This window comes from Pantherophis guttatus, chromosome 5, assembly GCF_059756535.1.
Source record: "Pantherophis guttatus breed Tessera chromosome 5, ASM5975653v1, whole genome shotgun sequence".
Lineage (NCBI taxonomy): Eukaryota > Metazoa > Chordata > Lepidosauria > Squamata > Colubridae > Pantherophis > Pantherophis guttatus.
In genome coordinates this window covers 48480191-48505378 of record NC_142067.1, presented here as the reverse complement: position 1 = coordinate 48505378, position 25188 = coordinate 48480191, and the positions used below count along the sequence as shown (strand labels likewise).

General features: G+C 35.0%; 1 protein-coding gene across 4 annotated transcripts in view; it reads right to left on the bottom strand.

Moving 5' to 3' along the window:
- The window catches only part of NCAM2 (neural cell adhesion molecule 2), a 196892-nt gene extending 173522 nt beyond the window's left edge, over positions 1–23370 (bottom strand). For all 4 annotated transcript variants that reach the window (XM_034426183.3, XM_034426266.3, XM_034426347.3 and 1 more), the window contains exon 1: positions 22329–23370. In XM_034426183.3, coding sequence (XP_034282074.2) covers positions 22329–22380 — 52 coding nt within the window. In that variant the 5' untranslated portion in view covers positions 22381–23370. The remainder of the gene's footprint in view (positions 1–22328) is intronic.
- Positions 23371–25188: the final 1818 nt, after the last annotated feature.

Here is a 25188-nt window from a genome sequence, read left to right as displayed (position 1 = left end):
TTGTTTTTTTTTTTTTTTTGTTTTTGTTTTCTTTTGAAGATGTTTCGCTTCTCATCCAACAAGCGTCTTCAGCTCTGACAGGACAGTGGGGAATGGAAGGATTTATAGGCCTTGCAAACAGCTGGTAATCTGCATCCTTTTAGAGGATTGTTAAAGCACTTGGAGGTTAATCTGTGTCTTCAGGGTCACCTGAGTAGTGCTCCTGGTTCTTGTAGTCTGTAATTTTTTTCCCCTGGAAATCCATTCCTACTCCCACACCATTCAAAGTGTGTTCTTCCCAAATTATATAGCTAAAAGTCTGCATAAAGCATGTGTTATATGCAATCTGTATCTGTTATATGCATCAACTGAGATATCAATCTGGCAAGATTTGTTACTGACAAATCATTTCAGACTTGTGGCAATTATTATAACTTGTTTTTTTCTGTGTTTACATATCCTTCATTTTCTTATCTGTCGAAAAATCTTCCAGATTATTGTTTCCTGAGATTTTTTGGATCTTTGTTATGTTCCCTTTTGAATCTATGAATACATTTGTTTGTGTTCAGTAATCTGTACCTCAGCAAATTTGTCCAAAATGTATCAAAGATGATATATAAGCAAGACTGCTCTCGGGGTAGGGAGAAAAAGACAAAAGATTAGGAGAGGCATTATAATGGAAGCCTACCTTTTTTGTATGTGTGTTAACATCACACAGGAAAGGATTTGAATCATGTTGTATCTGCCATCTTGCCCTTTTGGATCTCCCTTGGTAGATGCCCATGTGCACAAAGGTTTAATTGATACATCATCAGGTTTGTTGTTACCTTAAGATAAATTAGAGCCTTGGTAGTACAGTGGACTAAAGCACTGTTATTAACATCTGCTGCTTGCAATTACTGCAAGTTCAAATCTCACCAGGCTCAAGGTTGACTCAGCCTTCCATTGTGGGGGCCAGATTGTGGGGGCAATAAGCTGACTTTGTATAAATATACAAAAGTATGAAGGCTATTGCTTAACGCATTGTAAGCCGCCCTGAGTCTCCAGAGAATGGCGGCATATAAATTAAAGCAAAAAAAAAAAATACTCATTAAAAATAAAAAAGTATTCCTCTTCTTTGTATCTACTAATCGTAACTTTCAATCCTTGATTCTTTATTCCACTCTTCACAACTTAAGCATTTTTTTTAAAAAAAATTGTGGCCAAAGACAACAGCGAAACAATAAATGAGTAATTCTGTCTGTTCTTTGTTGCCTCATACTATTTTGCTATCTTCACTGAGCAGCAGACATGGTCTTTTTATTATATATTGAATAGATCTGAAGAAGATTACTTTGTTGTTCTTAGTATACTTCATAATCTCAGCTCATTCTGAACTTTCTCTTTCTTGATGCCAGTTCCAGAACTGACATGAATCAAAGTATTCAAATATTTACCTTGGGGAAAAAATGAAACTACAAGAAATACAAATTCTTTTATCTTGGAAAAATTAATAATTTAATTTAAAATGTAAAATATGGAATGAAAACCTTATTTTTTTTAAGTAGAAAATATTACTTTTCCTAAATAATGTTATGTTAATTAACAAGTGAGTGATCTAGGCCACAAAATGATTTTAAAAAATCTTCAAACAATAATTGTTTTAACAATTACTCTGTAATCTTACAGAATAAAAATAAGTAATCTTACTCTGATTCATTACTTCTTTATTTATCAGGTTATTTGCTGTCTCGATAAATAAGATTCCACTGAAGATTACTAGAGAACTAGGTTGCTGGAGTGAATTAACCAAAGTAGACAGATTTTTAGCTAAGGTTACTTTTAGAAGAAGACTGTAGACCTTATCTCAATACATTTTGTCTTTATAAATTAGAGTCAATATTAGGTTGATCTAGAACCTAAAACTGGTAAAGATTGCAGCACGGGAATAACAAATTTTTTCCTCTCCATTAATACCACTCTTCTATATACTATTTTTGTCTCATACGCTTACACAAATTAGCAATCCAGTTCCCAAAGGCAAACACTCAAAACAATTAGTAATTAGCAGTTTGGGGATGGCCATGAGAACCAAAGTGGATGTCTATAATATGAAGACATTGATTGTGTTGAGGGCTGAATTAAACAGTCTGCTCAAACAAATTAGATTTCTATATGCAATGCATTAAACATATTCTCATACATAGTAGAAAAATAAAGCACCAGCAGTAGCAAGGTTAACTTCTAAGAGTTGTCATTTATATGTAACTTGTGACAAATTTATGAGGTTGAAAATATTCCTTTATTGCAAATCCTATTATATAAATTATATAATTTATGAGATTAATCTAGCTCTGCAGCTTTCATATAATTAGAAACTTCCTTGTCTTCAACAGTAGTTTATAGGATGAACAATGTATATATCAAAAATGTTCTATAAAGTACCTTGGGAAATAGCTCATACTGATGTATTTTTAGACTTAGTGGTCAATCTTTTTTTTTTCAGCAAGTATGACATATATTCAATAGAATACATATTTTCAACAATAACAAACTCAAAACAATTATCTCCTAAAATTGTTCACTTTTTGAAACACTGGGTGCATCTCTTTTCATTAAAGAAAAATCTTGAAATACACAAGAGTAAAAATAAAGTTAATCATGAGTACTTAAGTCCCATTTATTTTAACTATTACAATTTTCAGAAAAACTGCAAAAAGCAAACTGAAAACAATCTAGAAAATAGTTTTGAAATAATCACTTAGAAAGTGTTTGATCCTGCCAAAATAATTCTCAACTAACCTCATTGAATTTGAACAAAATTATGTTATAAAAGTCTCTAAATGACAACAAATAAATCATGATTGTAGTATCACTCTAAAGTGAATTGGAATTTGTAGATTCAGAAATACAAGTGATCAAATTCCAGTTATGTTTTTAATTAATTATATGAGGAAGATCCACAAAGAGTATAATACTTTACAGAAGTTCATACTTTATACATGGAAAGTTATACAAGGATAGTGCTTCTCTTCTCTTTGAATGAGACTATAAGCTTGCCATTCTCTTCATTGCCAAATAATCCATCAAAGAAAGGTGTAAGCAAATACTTACCTGGATATCCAATAACTAAGGTGCAGTGACAGGGATTTTATATGTACATACTGTGCAGTGGTGAAATCAATTTTTTTTTACTACCGGTTCTGTGGGCATGGCTTGGTGGGCGTGGTATGGCTTGGTGGGTGTGACTTAGTGGGCATTATAGGGGAAGGATACTGCAAAATCTCCATTCCCACCCCACTCTGGGGCCAGCCAGAGGTGGCATTTGCTGGTTCTCTGAACTACTCAAAATTTTCACTACCAGTTCTCCAGAACGTGTCAGAACCTGCTGGATTTCACCCCTAATACTGTGATAATGGGAGGAGAATCCAGAAGTGGCGCAGCAGTACTGGCTGGGAAAATGCTGGGCTCCGATGAGCTTGGCAAAACGAACCATCACTGGGGGGTCTTCGGACCTAAGCTGTCCTGTAGGGACAGTGAAGAAAGAGAGGCAGTTCAGTGTCTAAAGAGGAACAGGCAAGTCCCTCGGATAGCCCAAGAAACTCTCTCCAAGCCGGTGATGGGGGGCGGCAATCAGAGTGAATCGTCATGAAGCTGGAGTCTCTGGAGCAAGCGATGTGCAGGAGGGAAGATTTGGACAGAGTGATGATGTTGGGCAAATGATTGGCTAACCCACAGACAATAAAAAGAAAATTCTAAGTATTTTAAACTATTAAACTATTACCAAAATTACCCCGGTGTGGAAATTGTGGCTAAATAGCGGCAGGGGGAGATGACGGATGGAAAGAGAAAGTGAGAATGACAAGCACACCATAGAAGAACCCGAATAAAGAATTAAAAGTGATTGTCAAACGGAAATGTAAATTTGAAACTTGGATTCAATTTGGATTGGATGGGATTATAAACAGATTGGTGGTATATAAAGGTGATACTATGGTAATGTGAAACAACTTATCTCTCAAACCGTTAAAAGCTTGATTTTTGCAGATTCCTTTAATTGGGTCATTAACTAACATCCTAACATCCTTAGCTAAAAACACTGAACATCAAAAATTTGACTACACAGAACTTTGGAGCTCAGTTCCAAAGAGGCCAGCTGGTGGAAAACATTATTTTCAGCCTTGTACTGATTCTTCTTCCTCCTCCTCCTTTCCTATAGTGTGTAGTTTGTGTGTATATACACACGCATATACATGCATACAGTGGTGGGATTCAAGTAATTTAACAACTGGTTCTCTGCCCTAATGATTTCTTTCAACAACCAGTTTGCCAAACTGCTCAGAAAGTTAACAACTGGTTCTCCCGAAGTGGTGTGATCTGACTGAATCCCACCATTGCATGCATACACATACACACCTTCTTGACATAAAATGCAAGACATTATATGTACACATAAAGCATCCAGTGTAATAAGTCTGCCTGACCAAATGGCTGGCAAAAAATAATATATGTTCAAGGTTTTAAGAAGGTTAGCAGATTTGGGGCCATCTGGACCTTGGACCATATCAGGACGAATGGGCTCAGACTCTTCCCAAATGACTATAAACCAGGATATATGTCAATCTACTCAACAAGATTCTAGATCAAAACAAGAAGTTGGTGGTATCTGTTTCAAGAAAAAGAAAAAAAGAAAAGTAATGGCCCAGCACCTTAAGTGGCAGGGGTGAATTAAAGTCAACTTGTGGTTTAATATTTTCAATGTATTATTATGTGCTACCAAACTATACCGAACAATAACAATTTTTGTATCTATCAGAAGTGGGGAATTAAAACACATACAGGTTATTTGGGGGGATTGGATGGGATGAGCAGTGAAGGCAAAAAAAAAAAAAAAAAAGGATAACATCAGCATGTACTTTTAAGAGCAGAATATCAGTAAATCATTACAGTTAGCACTATAACAACTTGTTATTTTTTATTATGGGTCTGTTGGAAGCTACCTTAGAAAGTTTAGCTGTGGTGCCAGATTTTTCAGTATGGGGTTTTATATATACATATACATATACATACATTATGCATATACATATACCTACTCATACACATACACTTGTGTGTTTCATATATTATTTATTTATAAAATAATATCATATTTATATATTGTTTTTATTTTTGCGGTATGAGCACATGGAATGTGGTTTAAGATAGGTAGCTATATAAAAGCAACCTCTATCAGTTCACTGCTCAAATAACCTGAACCAAGCTCCTTTTTATAATAATATAAATCAGAACCAAATTATTTCTACTTTTCCATTACGATACTGATATTACCAAAAATGAACAGTATGTTTACAAATTAGACATAAGAACTGACCTTGGGAGGCTTCTGAAACATGATTTAAATAATAATAAAAAATAATAGAATCATACATAAAAATAATTATTTGTTAAAATAGAACAAAAATTAAGGTAACTGATTGAGCAATAAATCTTAATTCAACATTTATAACATGGATTAGTTTTCCATTTTACCTTTTTTGTGAAAATTTCATCAATCATATAGATTGATATCTTTATTACTGTAGAAGTTACGTAATAGTTATAGTATAGATTATGAGAGGATGTAATATTTAAACCACAAAGTTTGAAATAATCATGTTCTGTGCTTTCTTTAAAAGCACTTGAGAACACCACAGTTTTATTGCTCATCTACTACTGATTCATAGAATCTCCTTTAAAATTACTCTAGAAATGGGTGTACATTGCTTGCAGATTTGAAATAACTTACATATTCGTCAGAGTTAAAAATATATTACTTCTTTAAGAAAAAAGTTATCTTAATTGGTTGCATTTTCTGTATAAAAATCTTCCAAAGTTAATTGCTGACATAAGTTTGGCAACTATTCCTCTATCACTAAAAGGGATATGTAGAATTCAACTACTTAGCATTCTGATCAGCAATAGACAGCAGCAACATGACAACAAAGATTTTTTTAATTAGAAAAGCTCTTTTTCAGTGACTTTCCTGGGGGCTGAAAAGAATCCACCTTCTCAGCAGCATTACAGTAAATAAATAAATAAATAATAGACAGTATACTAGTACATGTAAAACCTTAATGCTAAGTAATTCTGCATTTTTTTTCAATAAACTATTTTTATTTTTGGTATTCTTTCAAAATAAATACAAGATTTCAAGATACAAATAAATAAAATTTCAATTAGTCGATATGTGCCTCTACAGTACAGGTAGAGTACAGTGCATTCTTCAAAATAAAGAAAATACAAATTAGTGTATTCCTAGCCCATTTCACATGTTTTATCCACAAACAATTCTATTTTTAAAGTGGTCTAGCAATGTATACCAGAATCTTTCAGATAGACTTTGTAATATTATTAGCTGCAATAAGCAATAATGTTGTTATATATATATGTGTGTGTATGTATGTGTGTGTGTATGTATGTTGCATGGAGATAAACAGATAAATCTAACCATCTGTTAAGCTATATGTATTATATCCATGTTTTTATTTATGACAATTATATCAGGCACTTCCTTTTATTCTTATTCCTTCCACATTTTATTCCTCAACAACCTTTAATCAAATGACAGTGATTGGTTTAAGTTATCATTTAGCAAGCTTTGTGACTTAATGGAGATTTAAACCTGCCCTTAGTCCTGGCCCAATGTTCTTATTAAATGTTATTTATGTACTTATTTAGTACATACACTATAGCTGTTATGGGCAGGAATAGTCAACTGAAATCAATCATTATCAAAAGGACATAAATTAATAAATTGCCAAAGTGCTCCAAACTGGTAATCTCAGTTGGCTTTCATCTTCATAAAATACCTACTAATTTCAATTTGATATGGGAAATAATCTTATTTTTGAAAAAGTAGACTGGGACAACAAGCAAGATACAAGCAATGTCTTCCAATACTTTGCTGTTGCTTGTTCTACACTTCTAGAAATGAATATAAAAGTTATCCAATAGACTAATTTGTAATCTGCTCAGTTTATATTGTATCAAGTAAAGGACAACGTAGCAGCTATTAATTTAGATTAATTTATACTTCAAAATATGAACAACAAAGACTTCAAATTAAATTAACTCACAGGGAGACAATGTTAATGGTATGGTGATTACACCAGGGACCGAAATATATTTGGCCTGGTAGATCATAATCTATAGTGAAATCAAAAGTATGTTTTATTTTTTGATCTATCTGATGTTTCAAGGTTGACTGGATATGTGCAGTTCAGTTATATAGCTCCAATGACTCAACAAAAAAGAAGCCTTCATAAAGCTTTCATAAAAGAAATTATCAGACTTGAGTATATAATAGTATGTATAGCCTTTTCTATAGCTAGTAAACAACATTTTGTTTTGTTTTGGTTTGGTTTGCTTAAGTGTGGCTAACCAAAATTCAAACTGTGAGGACTAGGACAAGCAAAGTCAGAAGTCACAGAGTGCAAGACCATTGCAATAACAATGCACATCGTTATTGCATTGCTCCTCCCAAAGCAAATAATTACCCTCAGAATGTTATGATCCCTAGAAGGAACAAAAAGACAGGAGTTGAAACTTGGGTAAGATTACATTTATGAAATGAGTCTTATAATTTATAGTTCCTGTTTTATTTACTTTATTTATTTATCTATCTGTTTGTTTGGCTCACATTAAGAGTTTTTTTGTTAACTGTATTAAAACAGCTCTGTTCTGGAACCTCTCCTTACAAGCTTTCTAGTTCCACTTCTGGATCAAGTGAAGTTTGACAAGAACAACAAGAACAAAAAATAGTAAGCTGGCTTTTCAATGTTAGATATCTTTTCTTTATAGCCATAAACTACGGAAGACATTCTATTTTATACATATTGATGTAAAAAACTTTCACATAACTAGATGATCCTTTATTACCTATTTTAGATACAAAGACTGCATCAATAGAAAAAAAAAAAACCAAGCTGTGCAGCCATTTAAGTATACATTTATGAATTTATTTGTTATAAAAGCAAACATGTCACAATCTCTAACTTTCTTGGATGAAATCTAATTATAGTAAAACTATATAAAGGCTGGACACAACAAAAAGAAAGATGAGTGACATAAAAATATCATTTCATTTCCTGTGGTGTTAAATGCTTAAAAATTATCGTCCTGATTCATGGTCATTCATTAGAGATTTCCACAATTTCATGAATGGAAGTTCATGAAATGAAATGAAAGCAAGTTAACTCTTTGAGAACAAATTGGGATGGGGCCAAATTTGATACATTAGGATAAGTCTATGTTTTTATGTTGTAGGCATATAGTAATTTAAAGATGGAAAAATAGAATTCCATATATTTGGAAATGGGTGGAAAAATAGTATCTATTATTAAATTCAAATATATTAATGAAAATACAAATTTAGAGAATTCCAATTATTCATTCAGCAATATATAAAATCTAGTATCTAATTTTGTTTAGAATTGAGATATTGAGATATAACAAGAATAAATATTCCTGTTTTAAAAATAAGGTTTTAAAATCAACAAACAACATTTTGTAATAATCCCATATGCACTCAAAATTTATGAGATGAAATAGCCATAAATATCAAATGTAAATCTATGGAATGTTCCATTCAAGCGCTTAGCAATTGTTGGAATCAAAGCTTAAAACTGCCATAAATGGCACAATGCCATTTAATATCCAATCACTCAGCCCAAATGCTTGAATAGCTGGCAACTCAATTTGAATACTGATTTGAATGGTAATATAAAACATAACCTAAGGCATAAAGCTTGCATTTTTGTGCAAATTTCTGTTTCCTAAAATGCTATACATTATCTTTGATGTCAACAAATTCAGATTATGTAAGACTGACATTCCGAGAAATGAATTACTATTTCATTTCATAGCTTTTCTTTAATGCTTATAAACCTTTCATCTTACTGTAAATATGGGAGGCAGATAAGAGATACATTCATTTAATATAAACAAAGATCACAAAAAAAACCTGCATTCAAAGAATTATAACAATTGGCGATTAAGAAACTATTGCACAGATGAAAAAATCAGTGACTATCCAGATTATGCTGAACTAAAATTTCTAGTATTCTTCACCACTGGATGGCTGGATTGCCTGTGAATTATAATTCACAGACTATTATTGAAGAATATATTCTGTGAATTGCATGCTACAGCAATTCCATGTTACTGTAATAGTCTATTGGTTGTTTCTGAGATTTTTTACTTTATGACAGTGTTATCTTTTCAACAGCTTGTGTGGGTTGAGAAGTCAGACATTTTTTGATAAAGTTGTATGAATATTCATTTTGTTGGAAAATGTTGTGTAGATGATCTGTTCCACCATCCAAAGTCAGAGAGCACTAAGGACCCCCACAGTTAAACCCATTGTCTTGTTAGTATCAGTTATTCCTCCAGCAGATTTTATTCTGGTCAGAAAAAAAAGCTTTTATTTCCTCAACAAAACAAAGTGTACCAGTTAAATATGTACATTCTATGCAAGAAAGTCAATGTAACTAATCTGAAATCCCAGTAGTGTAACACAATTAACTCCTTCATATCTAGAATATAATATAATATTCTAGATATGAAGGAGTTAATTGTGTTACACTACTGGGATTTCAGAACTTTACATAGTTCAAGGTTAACACTGCTTTAAAAATTTTGGGGCGAAATCAATTGCTGTGTTCATTTGATAAAAATCTTATGTGGATTTGTAAAATTATTTCCAAATCTTTCTGCATGTTTGCTAGTGTTTTAAAGGGCATGATTTTAGTTCCTCTCAAACAGGTTTTTCAGGGAAAAATCAAATGCTGACAAATGCATCTAGTTGATTGGGACATATGTTCTTCAAAAGTGTATTTTCTTCCAAACCAAAAAAAATAAAATAAATCATTTTCCCATCAGGTAAGTTGTAAATAGAAAACAACATAGTGTTTGGATATTAGCTCACTCAGTTTTGCTTTATATATGTTTGTCTCTCTGTGTGTGAATAGAAATTGGTCTTAATATATAAGAATACATAGGTGTATCTGGGGATAGATGACTGCTAGAAGTTATATTGCAAAACAAGGGCCATGACAAAAGTTAAATAACTAAGTCTAATTAAATATCTCAAATGAGACATGTCTTTTACAAGATTTACTGTTATTTCTCAAAGTTGAGGGTAGAAAACAGCCATGGGGTTCTGGGTGGAGTATCCTTCTTTTGGATCAAGACCTTTGTCACCTTCTGCTTTGGCATTGTGATTATGATTATGTAACACCTTCTGCTGCTGTCACCCATATTCCTGGAAATCGGGTTGCCCTTACTTTTTATCCTCCCATTTAATATCACCTTGTGAAATTATGAAAATACCAAGTTTGGACACTGGAATATTGGACAGTCAGTCAGGAATATCACCATAATAATCTTAGTGATAATGTTAATAGTCATTGTCATCATCATCATCATCGAACAAAGAACTACAACGAAGAATTAGTATCACAATTTTATTGCTCTATTACGCTCTTATTGTGTTCAAAGCAATGACCCACACATTTACCTATATTAACAACCCTACTGTTCAAAAATTGCTTTTCTCTTCTCTCTGGAAATTTATTGGATCTGATGCTGCATCCTCCTTATCTTCAAATTTTATTTTTTTTTATTAGATTTGTATACCGCCCTACTCCCGAAGGACTCAGGGCGGTGAACAGCCATGAAATAAAACATATAAATACAAAATTTAAAATAGAAATAAAACAAGTTAGATAAATTTGGCTGAACCATATTTAAAACCCCAATAATTTAAAACCAAATTTAAAATTCCCATTTAAAAGAGGAGAAGTTTAGGTCAGGCCGGCTTGCTGGAATAGGAACGTCTTCAGCGTGCGAAATATCAGAAGAGAACTGAAATATACACACCATGACAGTTATTGCTCTTGTTGTGGTTCACCAGCAGCCTGCAGAGCTGGCAGTGGTGTCAGACAGCAATGAGGCTGAGGAAGAACATGGACCAGTCCTAGAGGCTGGGGAAGGCCCAGATGAGGGCTCTGTGTCGAAGACAGAGATGGGGCCAGGGCCTGAGTTGCAGACTCCAGAGCGTCCAGAGGCTGATAGTAGAGAGGCAGAGGAACAGGAGGAGCCTGTTCCTAATGCATGTATGAGAAGAGCTGCCAGAAGGCAAGAGCAGCTAAAGCAAAGAGGATGACTCAGGAGTAGGCCAAGAGATGATTGGTCCATTCCATAAGATTTAAAAGACCAGCAATGGCTCTTGGGCTCTTCGTTGGAAAACAAGGTTGATAGTATTACTGCACTTATCTCTTGTCAGCGTCGTCTGCTTTTGAACTTTTGCCAAGAGAAGCCTTTGGCATTTTGCCTAATTATACCAAGGTTGGTGATTAGACTGAAGAATTTGTGTTATGAACAGTTTGTTTTAATTTAGTTTGGACTACGCTGAGAATGAGTTAATTCTCTGTCTTTATTAGCTGTTCTAATACAGTCTGTTTGTTTTGGAACTGTTTGCGTCGATTACTATCTACTTGGGCCTTGGGCCACAACAGCTCTCCCCAAATGTTGCATTTTTCTGTTTCTCCTGGAAAGTACCAGTAGCTCATAAACATCTTGTGACTTTTTTCCATTCTTCACCTTGCCTACCTCTTGCAATGATCTTTCTTTGTCTTACAATATATTCTATAAGATGTTTGCACCTCCCTGACCTTTTCTCTTAACAACAAAAGTTTTAACCAGCAATCTCTCTCCCCCTATCCCTCCCTCTGTCTCTCCCTCCCTCCCCTTCCCCCCTCTCTCTCTTACACACACACAGACATGTGTTTCTAATTCATCCCCCAAGCCCTTTAAATTTTGGATTTAGAATTTAGAAAAAATTATCTATTTTTTCTCTTTTTCTTTATCTGCTGCAGGTTTGTGAGATATTCAATGAGCTCTTTTGCCTAAGCATATATTTATATTTGCTGCTATTCTAAACTCTCCTGTCAGTCTGCTCAGGCAAGCAGGATAAGTGTATTAGGATGTCTAAGGCTCACTGTCAAGATATAAGATAGACTTAGGTGCATTTCTGAATGAATGTAAAGGAAATGGGCATATTATGATTGTGAATAGAGATGCATCACATGAAAGAATGGGGAGCAGGAGAATTAACTATTAACTTTCTATCTTAATATAGAAATAATTCTTTCATGCACATTAACATTCATATATACAGATATACTACAATATGCATAGAGTTAAACATGAGGATTGACATGAATAGTAGAAAGGAGGGGAGGGAAGGAAGGAGGGAGGAAGGAGGGAAGGAAGGAAGGAAGGAAGGAAGGAATTATTTGGGGGTATTGACTGGATAAAGATGGGACAAGATAAAGAAGTAGCTAAACAGAAATAGAAAGGGGAAGGTGTCATTTAATTATTATAGACAGCATTAAATTGATTCAGTTCAAACCAAGCAATATCCATTTCCACATTAATCTTGGAAAGCTTTCATACCAGTGACAACTGTAGCTGTTTCAACTCTCCACTTTAGCAACTGTTTTATTTTCTTCTCTTTGAATATAATGGAATACTGGCTTCAATTTATAAGAAACTTATTTGCAGGAAAAGTCAATGTGGTATTTAGGTAGTATAAGATAAATGAAGCAAAGTAGAATCCTAAAGTACTGTCTGAAGAAGCAATAGGTATTTGGGGTGGGAAATATATGATTCTTAAATGTAAGGGTTATTTCTGAATTATTTATGCATTACTGTTTGATTTTTATTTTTCTTCTCAGTAAAGATTTTATTATAAAGTGCTGATACACAGTATTTAAATAAAGTGTTAAACATGGGTGTACCATATGATATAATGCAGTGGTGGGATTCAAGCGGTATAACAACCGGTTCGCTGAGTGTATGCTTCATGTTTAAAAACTTACCTTTTACTGCAGCCCCAGGTGAGTAAAACAGCTGAGGCGCAGCAATTTGTTCTGCTGCGCTGATCAGCTGGGCTTCAAATGAAGGAAATAAAGGTCAGTATAGCACAGGGGCAAGTGGGCAGGCCCACCTAATCGTTGGAGCGAACCAGTTTGCTCTCAGCTGATCATTGGAGCTACTGGTCAAGGGTGGGTTCTACTCACCTTCACTACCGGTTCGCAACGGGGCCAACGTATGCAGAAGCATTCTGATGACATCAGGGTCAGTGGGCATAGCCTCCCACCAGTTTTACTACTGGTTCTATAGAACCGGTCTGAACCGGGGGAACCCACCACTGCTACTGGTTCACCTGAACCAGTCCAAATAGGCTGAATCCCACCCCTAATATAATATAATGGCTTCTAGAATGGCTGGCAGTTTCAAACAACAAAAATGTTTTTCATGGGCAAGAAGTGTAAACAGAAATCTTTTATGCAACTTTTAATCTGGTAATTATGTGTATAGAGCGTGTGATATTCTTTTCCAAGAAATATTTATGTTTTGAGAACAGTAGTCTTGGAGGATCTCACATATTATGTTCTTATGTGAGGAAACAATGAATCACTGAATATTTTCTTAAGGGGAAAAAAATCCTGGAATGGGAAATGAGATTTGAAAATTATTATAAAGGAAGTTCATGTCACAGGTTAGTGGGAAATGTAAAGTTGTGGGAAATCATTGGATTGAAGAATATTATACTATAGTTGGAGATATATCCATATTAAAGTTTCCCTATAAGTGAAATCACCTGAAAAACATTCAGAAAATCTGTCCATGCAAGTATCTTGTCAACACAATGGAAACACAACTTACAACTATGTAATATGATCATAATACATGGTGGCTGTGTGTCACCATCTGACTGTAGCCAATGTTATTACCTTTTTGCAGCAGTTGTTAAGCAAACGCAGCAGTCATTAAGCAAATGCAGACATTGTTAAACTAACCTAATTGCCGTTTTTCGCTAGAAACCAGAAGTAAACACTGGTTTCTGGCAAAAACATTTTAAAAATGAGATCATGTGACCATGGGATTCTACAAATGGCTATAAATGCAAACAGCCATAAATCACAGATCACAGAGGGGGCCACAATTGTAACCTTGAAACCAGATCATAGGTAGCTCTGAGGAGGTCCATTGTAATATATACTGGTTGCTAAGGGACTGGTCATAACTGAAGGTCTACCTGTAACTCAGTAACTATGTCTTTAAATCATATATCAAATTTCACTTTTCATCCAAGAGCTTAAGGTAATATACATATTGCTTATTCATATTTTCTCTACAATAACAACATTGTGAATTAGGTGCAACATAGAGAGAATGACTGGCCCAAAGTCATGCAGTAGGATCCTATAGAACCTGATTTTATCTGGTCCTAATCCAATACTTTAACCACTATGTTACACTACACTGGTTTCTGCCACATTGAAATGTTAAATTCTCCTAATCTTACATCTTATATTGGTTTGTCACTTACATCTTATATTGGTTTGTCATTTCTGTAAAAGGCATTACATATAACATTACATATAAATTCTCCTAATCTTACATCTTATATTGGTTTGTCACTTACATCTTATATTGGTTTGTCATTTCAGTAAAAGGCATTACATATAACATCGATCTTTGATAACTGCCATTATTTAGTATTACATTATTTGGATATTTTCTGAGAAAAATGTGTGTGGTTTTTGCCAAGCCCCACAGCAGATGTTTAGACTACTTCACAAATTCAGACTGACATAGTAATAAGATTAATAAAGAGTCATTTCAGTACAATTAAAACCCGTGTTCAGAGAAAGTTCTGAAAATAATTAATTATATTTATACATGTGTTTTACAAGAAATCGATTACATAAATATATCTACAAAGTTTTGATTTTTGTAAAGTTATTGTAAGAATCTTGAATTTGTATTTAACTTCACAGGGCAAGAAGTGAATAATCAAACTGCAAATACAAACAACTGTACATTCACAATAATGGTCTCTCACACACTATGGCACTGACAAAATTATATAGACATCAAATTGAAAATATACAGGATCTTAATTATTGAGAATGTTCTCAAAATGTGAGAAAAGTATATCTGTAAAAAAAACATATTCTTTCTAAGAGGCATCACATTAACTAGATATATAGCCATAACTATGAAATTGCTGGCTTGGGGCACTGCGTAGGTAAAGTTATATTTAGAATCCATACAGAGTTATGTTAATATTTTCTCCCTTTTTTAATGTTGTATTCATTAGAACAAATAACAGTTGTACTTTAAAATAAACAATCCTAAATGTTTACCCTGCTAAGATGTTTAAAAGTCGAAAGGTACAATACTGATTAATTTCCTTTATTTCCTCATTTCCACTGGAACTGTATTATTTTATTGAATTGTATGGTGGATGCCCACACAGGAACTAGCACACTGTAACTAGAACAGATTTGATTCTTCCACCCATGCACTCTATATTGGATTATGGATTATGTAGTAGTTTCTGCTGCCACCACTCCTTTTCTGGAGGAAGGAAATGCTTTAATCAGGTTCTTCTTTCTTAAGAACAGCTTAGAGCAGGTTGTCAAACTCCCGGTCTGCAGCCCGGATGCATCACATGCTGGCCAAGCCCAGGCCCAGTTTGGCGAAGGGGGAAAAAGTCCCGATACATCACGTGACACCACTGTGATGACATGAGTTTGACACCTCTGACTTAAAGAGTTAGAATAGGAAGCTCTCTCCTCCTGATCAATTTCTTTACTCTAAAACTAAAATGCTGCTGCTGCTGCTGCTGCTCCTCCTCCTGCTGCTGCTGCTACTACTACTACTACTACTACTACTACTACTACTACTACTAATAATAATAATAATAATAATAATAATAATAATAATAATAGCCATCCAATTATGTAGTATCAACTCTGAACCATAGTTCACAGTATTTGAGGTATGTATCCAGAGAACAGCAGCTCTAACTTTTCCTGTCAATATAAAAATAAAAGCATCAACCTTCTTGTTTGAATATGGGTTTTATTTAAAAAAAATAAAGAAAATGGAAACAATGGTCAAATGCCCAAACAAATGGATGGAATGAAATATTAATCACTGATAAAAATACTAACAGTGTCTCAAACATCACTTTTGCATTTAAGGCTATGGGAAGACTGGGGTGCAGGTTGAACAGTGGGAACTGAGCTCAAAAAGCTTAAGACAATGAAGAGCATAAGAAACAAATTTATCGATACAATTAACAGATAATTTCCAAACATCAGAATGAATAAAGCAGACTAATTGCATAATCCAAATCTAATGTTGCTATACTTGTGACTGCATGACTGTAACTTTGTTGCTTGTATCCTTGCAATTTATATTGATATTGATTGTTTCCTAGTATGATTTGATTGCTTATCGTACCATATGGCTGTCACTGGGTATTGTGCCCTGTGATTCTTGATGAGCGTATCTTGTATTTTTATGTACACTGAGAGCATATGTACCAAAGACAAATTTGTGTATCCAATCACACTTGGCCAATAAAGAATTCTATTCTATTCTATTCTATTCTATTCTATTCTATTCTATTCTATTCTAGTCTAGTCTAGTCTAGTCTAGTCTAGTCTAGTCTAGTCTAGTCTAGTCTAGTCTAGTCTAGTCTAGTCTAGTCTAGTCTAGTCTATTCTATTCTTTCATTTAATGCAAGAAACTGAATAACTAAATGTTGGCTGTTTCTAGTTTCCACCTTTTCAATCATTTTTCTGTCTTCCTTTTCCAGAGGTTCCTCCTCCTTTGTCCTTTCCTAGGTCATCTTCCAACTCTTTATTTTTTTGCTTCAGACAAAGTTTTTGACAGCAAAGGTAACACTTAAAGACATCTTATTGGATAAGCCCACACATCTTTTCTCCATTCCTTGGAAACTAGGATTTTGCAGTCAATATAAATTATCCTGTTTAAGTTTGTGATGACTTAAGAAATGACTTTGGCTGATCTCAAAGATATAAAGCAAACTTGAACCTAATTAGTATTTGGGTGGGAGACAATTAGACCATGAAATAATAATTTTAAAAATCCTGGGAAAGACTATCTTTATAGTTTCCTGCTACTAAGAGTTAGACTTTACTTGACTAAAACTTTTTATTATCTTTCCACAGATTTCTATCAAAAATAAGACCTACATTTTTGCTGCTCTGATTTACAAATACGATTTTTAAGCTGTTGAATGAATTGAAGAAAAAAAATCATACTTAATTCTTCTAATTAATAACATTTTTTAAAATTTAAGATGTGCTGGAAAAATGCAATAATATTCTTTTCTAAATATTGTTCATTAGTATAATTTTTTCTTCTACTTTTCTTTTGGAGTGGCAGGAATGCATAATAAATTTATGGGAAATATAGGGAAAAGCCACATTGTTGTTTCTAAAAATATATATTATTTAATTAATCAATCTGAGGTGAGATCTTTTTTTATATATCAAAGGAAGAAAGAAGTTCCAAGTGACATTCAATGATTTCCAAATTTTATTGTACTACTATAGTTTGCCACTCGCTGAGCCTCTTTTGAAGACATGTTGCTGATTAGTAGTGAATTTCCTGAAAACATTTATGTATTCACGTAAACTGAAGTAACTGGAAAAAAGTCTATCTCAATAACATAACTGAGCATACTGAGCCCAACAAGACCTAACAGACAATATATTTTATCACAGTGTAGAAATCATGTACTCTTTCAATTGTAAAAAGCATGATAAATAAAAAATATCAGAGTCTTAAAATTTAGATACAATTTTAAGCCTTCTCTATAAATCAGCATTCTAGATAGATAGATAGATAGATAGATAGATAGATAGATAGATAGATAGATAGATAGATAGATAATTAGTACAATATGTATATTGAATTATAATTCCTTAAATTTAGTGGATTTATTGTCAGCATTTATATGTAGGATTACAACTTAATCACTTTCTATTCTGAATACCATATTTTCCGGCGTATAAGACGACTGGACGTATAAGATGACCCCCGACTTTTCCTGTTAAAATATAGGGTTTGGGCTATACTCGCCGTATAAGACTACCCCTCTTCCAACGCACACCAAATAAAAATTAAAAAACATCAACTGGCTCACCCACAATGTAAAAGCAGCTGTGCTAGACCCAAAATGGCCCCTGCAACAAGCAGGAACCTCACACAGCCACAAAAAGCCCCCAAAAAACCAACTTTCACACTTTACACACACACAACACAACACAACTGGCTCACCCACAATGTAAAAGCAGCTGTGCTAGACCCAAAATGGCCCCTGCAACAAGCAGGAACCTCACACAGCCACAAAAAGCCCAAAAAACAACTTTCACACTTTACACACACAAAATTCCACATACAGCTTTGTGAGATTTTGTGTGTTTGTGTAGTTAGAGTGAAACATTACAGAAACACACTAAATCTCAGAAAGCTGCACAAATATTATTTTATTTTTTTTTATTTTTATATGAAAATTAAATTTAAAACTTCCTAAACTTTAAATGGCTAGGTCTAAAAAAGAACAACTAAAAAAAACCCCAATTAACTATTTTTTTTAAAGCTCCCAAAGGGGAAAAAAACTTACCCAATAGAACAGGGGTCTCTAACCTTGGCAACTTTAAGACTTGTAGACTTCAACTCCCAGAATTCTTCACCCAGCTTTGTTTTGCTGGCTGAGGAATTCTGGGAGTTGAAGTCCACAACTCCCTGCCTGCTTGATTGCAGGCAGGGAGTGGCTTGCTGATAGAATGGATTCAGGCAAGTGAAGCAAGGCAAGCGTTGCGACTAGCAGCTAAGGTAAGCAAGCTGGAGGGGGAAAACTTTTTTCCTTTTACATGGCTCTGGCGATCCCAGCTGCATTGCCTGATTAGCAGGCAACGCAGCTGGGATCGTCAGAGCTTGGATCGCCAGAACCATGTAAAAGAAAAAAGTTTTTTCCTTTTACATGGCTCTGGTGATCCCAGCTGAGTTGCCTGATTAGCAGGCAAAGCTGGGATTATCAGAGCTTGGATAGCCAGAGCCATTTAAGGCTCATCAGAGCCTTTCGGGCTGATCTGCCTGGTTACAGGAGAACGACACCCGGCGTATAAGACGACCCCCGACTTTTGAGAAGATTTTCATGTGTTAAAAATCGTCTTATACGCCGGAAAATACGGTATAGATTTTGACAAAAATTTGAGATAATAATAATAATAATAATAATAATAATAATAATAATAATAATAATAATAATGACAACAACAACTTTTTGTCATTGTACATGTATACACAATATACCCATACAACAAAATTCACTTAACACCCAAAGACCAGGTCCAACACATATAACAATCCCCAAATACACTCCCACCCACCACAATTCTCCACCCCTGAACCACCCAAACATCCACACAACAGACCAAGTAATGCTGTCCAACAGCTCACTGTTGATGATAAACAAAGACTTAATTAAATACCTTTACACTATTAATCAAAAACCTAAATTCTGTATGAACAAAAAATCCTGCTTTTAAAAAAAACATCTTTGTGGTTGCATTTTATCAGGCTGCTTCCATTAAAGTAACATTTTTTTTACATATCTGATTAAAATTAAAGGTAGGAACATTGTGTTCCTTATCTAATTATGACATCACGGAGCACTGATGTCAATTTTCAATTTTCACTTTGGTCATTTTGAAAACCCAGTTGCTAAGCTCAAAATATCATGACTGCTTAAAAAGAAATACATTATCCTTCTGCTAGGCTAACTTTACAATGTGTCTGAAAAAATAAGCTTTCACCATGCTTCATAAAATCCACAGCAACTATATTGCCAACATAAAACCTGGACCTTGGCAATTTATATATTGAAAGCAAATGACCCCAGTGATTACTGCCTATTTTATTTGTTCCTCCCGTATGCTTGCATTGCTTTCAAAATATTGAAAAATAAAGCATTCTATTTTAGATAAAGGTGTAGAAATGGTTTTGCATTATTTAAAATTGTTTTCCGTTATTTTTATTTTTTAAAAAAATTGCTCAATGAAATTGTCCCAAATTTGTGTAGCTTTATTCTTTCTACCTTTTTACTATCAGGATGTTTCTGATTTATATAAATAAACAGTACTTCTTCCTCTTTTATTGTTAGGCTTTAGGTAGTCAAGAAAATATTGTTAAATCTACAATTTGTGCTGCCAACATTTTAATTATCTATGGTAGATAATTAGATGCTCTACTAAGCCTCTTGAATATCTCACAGTAGAAAAGCATTTAAGCATGTTTCAGATAGATTGCTCTGAACAAAGGCAAATTTCAGAAGGTTATTTCATGTAGAGGCCAGCAATAATATATTCTATTTGGGTCTACAAGTCAAGGGTGAATTACCTATTTGGCAAATGATTCCAATTGCCAAGGGCAAGTTTATGCAGCATGATTGCTGTATAAATGATGAATACAAGAACTGCACAAAGCACTGCACTCTGAAAAGACCTTAAGAAATGAGCAGCGTACAGCTTCTCCTGGAACCTCTTCATTCCATACTGTCACAATACAAAATGCAATCCAACCTGAAGGACAGCTCTTGACCAAAGATATATGATCTAGTTCTCCTGCTGAAACTATAAAGGTCTAGGCATCATACATAAGCCACTCTGAATTCTCAGAAAATACTGATGAATATATTCAATAATTACACCTATGCATGGTATTTGAACAAAGCATTGTAAGATATATTTGTTGTTGAATCTAAAAAATATTTAAAAAAACCAAACAAAAGCAAACCAAGAGGGGGAAATGCAATAACTAATCTCTTGCACTGTCCTTTTTCTTCCCTTAAATATAGCTCTGTTGAACATTATTTGGGCTATACATTTTAGTTGCTTTAGAGATAATAAAAATAGATCACTTTGTTACATCACTATTTCAGAAGGAAACAATTCCATCTCTTGTCATGACTTACAAGATTACTCTGAATGGGCATTTAGTTTAGCAATGTGCAACAGTTTGCAAAGGCACATTTTTTCCCCTAGACTGCGGACAGTAATTTCTAATATGTGTGATGGAAGAGGAGCCTTGGAGGAAAATGGCTTGTTCATCTAATTTGCATATCTTTGTGTGAAGTCAGTTTCTGAAGTATTGCATTGGGGGGGGATGGGAAGATGAGAATTGAAGAAGCCCAATTCAGAATGTCAAGCTGTGCTTCAAGAATGATAAAAGACAGACTCATACTCTTGTCAGTGTAAAACAACTTGCCCAGAGAGAGTAGAATTAACAAATGCTGTATTTCAGTGGAATTCTATCACCCCCTGCTGGACAGATGATCTCACTGAAAAGAGCACAGTAGAAAATATATGGCATACAGATACTATATATGTTCCCCTTCCCTCCCCCACTTCCTTTTGGTCTGTTTCTTAAGGCATATAAACTTCAACATTAATATGCTGTGATGAAATTCATTAAATCTTTCACAGATTAGACAAAAACATTTTTTTAGCAATTTAGTTCAGTCTTTGCCGTATCACAAACTTGTCTGAACTGTTCAAAGCGCTGCAATTCATTTGTGCAAAGAGGTTCTGTTAGTGTCTCATATCAACACACTTCAGCACTTCCTTCTCCTAATCAAAACTAGTGGAATCCAAATATAACCTAGGAAACACCACCAAATAATTATCTGCCTATTTTTTAAAAAACAATGTTAGAAAATGCATAGAGAAAAAAAATAATCCAGTGGAATATAAATCAACCTTTGTGCTTTTAATTACTACTTCCTTGCAACTGTTGTTCCTTTATGGATGTCTGTATGTTATGTCTGCCTTGCAATAAAACTGCTGTGTACATATCTATATATGTACACATATGTTGTGCCCAACAAAACACCCCAGAAAAATAACAGGAAATTCAGAAGGAAGCTTCCTTTACAGAGGCACAAAAGGACAGTGATCGATTTTTTGCATATAGCAGAATTCCAAATTTTTTCCCTCATTACAACTATCCTGCCCTTTAAATATTTTAAAACAAGAAATAACTTTAATTAATATATTAAGAAACACATTCAGACCCATGCTAAATGTAAGGCATTAAAAAAAAAAATCTGCCGTGAAGAAGCAAGGACAATCATTGTCCATATAAGAAGACTGGAAGAGAAACTGGAATTAACATTTATTTATTTATTTATTTTGCTCATCCTCGTTTCAACAAGACCAACAACAAAATGTAACAGCTTTTTTTTCTCCCCTTCTGAGAAATAGATTTCAGGAACAAATTGGTATGAGAGCAAAAATGGTTTCAACCCTTAATTTGCCGGGGTGGCAAAGAGGTGAGAGATGCTAATCTTTGATTTGCATTGTAACGATGGGGGGGGGGGGGCGGAGGAGAGGTTTGGACGGTAAATAAACCACGATTAGAAGAAACGGCACTCCTACCTTGCCCGCTACTGAGAAACAATCCGAACAGGTAGAGCACCGGCAGGTTCATTTTTTCAGGAGCTCACACTGGTGGACAGTTCCCAAGTTAAGCGAGGGTGCTGAGCCTAGGAAAAGCCAGCTCTTTGCGGCTTACTTTGCCGCCGCTTTGCCTGCTCCTGCGTCTCCTCTTCGCGTACAAGTCTACCCTTCAATCAAGCGCGCGCGCGCGCCCGCGCAGAGCCATATACACTCACATCAACCCCAGCCCGGAAAGCCGAGCAGCGCCGCTCACCGACTGACGGCAAGCGCCTCTCGCCGCTTGGCTATATCAGGCAGGCGGGCGGGCAACGGTGCCAGTAGCAGTAGCAAAAACAGACCCGCTACACACATGAAAGGATGCAAAGTATCCCTCCGCGAACGCAGATGCACGTTTTTTAGAAAGAGCTGGACCAGCCTTTACAAACGGCAAGAGCGAAGAAGAAATGGGAAGAAAGGAGATTGATTCTTCCGCCTCTTTGCCCTCGAAAGCTTCTGGCGGCGGCGGCGGCGTTGATGCTGCTTAAGGGTGTTCCGTATCTTTTTTCCAGCTTGTAGGCTACAACCCTCTCTTCTCGCTTGAAACGGATTATTCAGGAATGGGGGGGGGGGGGGGAAGGAGGGAGGTTCAGCTTTTTCTCTCGCTTTTGAGTTCGACGTGGAGCTGAGAGAAAACTCCGGTTCTTCCGAAGGGATCAGAATCAGATCCTAATGCCAAAAGTGGTTGCGGGGGGGGGAGGTGGAGGGCGAGGAAAAAAGGAACAAGCGAAGAAGATAGAAGTTCACAGGAGCTGGAAGCAAACGCATTAATGCAAATGCAGATTGTGAGGGCATGCATTGAGATTGCATGTATATACAGCGGTCAGGTTGCCAGACGTGCTTGGAAAGTACCTGGCAGATGTTAAAGAACTGCAGGCTTGTGCTGGAGTTTGTAGTAGGAACGAAGTCTACCGTTTAAATGCTCCAGGAGATGGGGTGGAGCAGGGTCGAGATGAGATTTCATGATGGTGCCAGAGGCTGATTCTTTCCAGATGTAAAATACTGCATACCAATCTCCCTCTTCTTCCCCCCCACCCCTTTCTCCCACTCTGTTGGGATGATAGAATAATTAGGAAAAAACAAAATGGCTGGAGGGGAAAAGAGGGGGGGGAACAGGTCTGAAATGCTACTTTAAATCAATGAACATGGACATAAAGGACATGATCATCAGATATCCCAAAATGATCCCACAATTTGAAATCAGAAACCTTGTCCATAGGACTGAAATGAAGTAGGTTAGATGACAATCAACTCCAGACAGGGAAACTGATACATCACATTATTCATTGTATGTCCGCTTTTATAGAAAAAGTTAAAATCACCATATAGATTGGTCTCTCTCTCTCACACACACACACTCTTCATTTTATCATTGCACTTATATCTCAGATGCTTCACCTGGCAGCGGTTACCACTGAAATTTGTGCTTAATAAAAATAAAATCTGGATCCTCTAAATTCCAATTCAGTACTTCAATCAATATACTGTCTCTCATAGTTTGCCTGCTTTAACATGGTTCATTGAAGTAGCATTATAATCTCTTTGATGCTAAGTATGTCTCAAAATCACATAAATGATTACCTGAAATCATAGAGTTGGAGAGAGGTTTCTAGAACAGATAAACCAATCTTTTTTCTTTCTTTCTTTTTTTGGTGCAAAAAATCCAGAATTAAAGCATTCCCAGTAGATGGCAGTCCAGAGTTGGTTTGAACTATCAATTTATTATAATTCCCTGCCACCCAGTACTTGTTTCATTTGTTATAATTTGCACCATCAAAAATGTTTAGCTAATATTTAATCACTAACCATTCTTTGGTAATCCAATGGCAATTTTATGTCCCACCCTTAGAGAAAGGAGAAAAAACGCCATTGTAATTGGGATCATCTTTGACAATATTTAAGAGTTATCTCTCTTCCTTTCTCTACACCAGGGGTGTCAAACTCATGTCATGTTGTCATCATGTGATGTATCACAACTTTTCCCTCCTTCACTAAAACGGATGGGCGTGGCCTCATGATGCATCCGGCCCACAGGCCACAAGTTTGCCACCCCTGCTCTACACAATATTATGGGGGTCAAAATATTTCATTCAACCTTCACCATGATTTTCAATAGAACTGGATTATATCAATAATTGGGGAAAACTTTAAAAATTATGGATAGGTGGTGTTTTTATTGTTGTTGTTGTTTAGATCTAAATGTAAACTATGAGAGTATGGACTATGCTTCCAAATATTGATTCCTTGTAATACTAAATAGAAATCAGTCCTTGGGAATAATCTTAGGAATATTTGTGAACAATGTGTGTACTAAGAGTATTAAGTTACTATTGAAATGTCATTTTAATGCACCATGTGCTCTTTCTCTCTCTGTATGTGTGTGTATAACTTTGAGTCAGTATTAACTCATTACTAAGGCTGCAGTTTCTTGGCAAAATTTTTTGAAGTGGTTTGCCGTTGCCTTCTTCCAAGGATACAGAAAGAATGACTGACCCAAGGTCACTTGAATGGCTTCATGCCTGTGGTGGGATGAGAATTCATGTTTTCCTAGTTTGAAGTCTTCTGCTTTAACCACTATAACTAACAGATTCTCTAATTTTAGTCAATGTTCAACATAACGTTCAATTATCTGTCCATCCCAATTGCTAGAAACTGACAAAAACTTTATCAACACAAATACTGATAGTATTTGTGATTCTTATTGAAAGAAATGGGGATTGCCTGTTGTTCATTAATGAATCATAATGAAAGTACTAACTTTGTAAATTTATATCACATGAAAAGGAAGGCAAAATTACTTTCT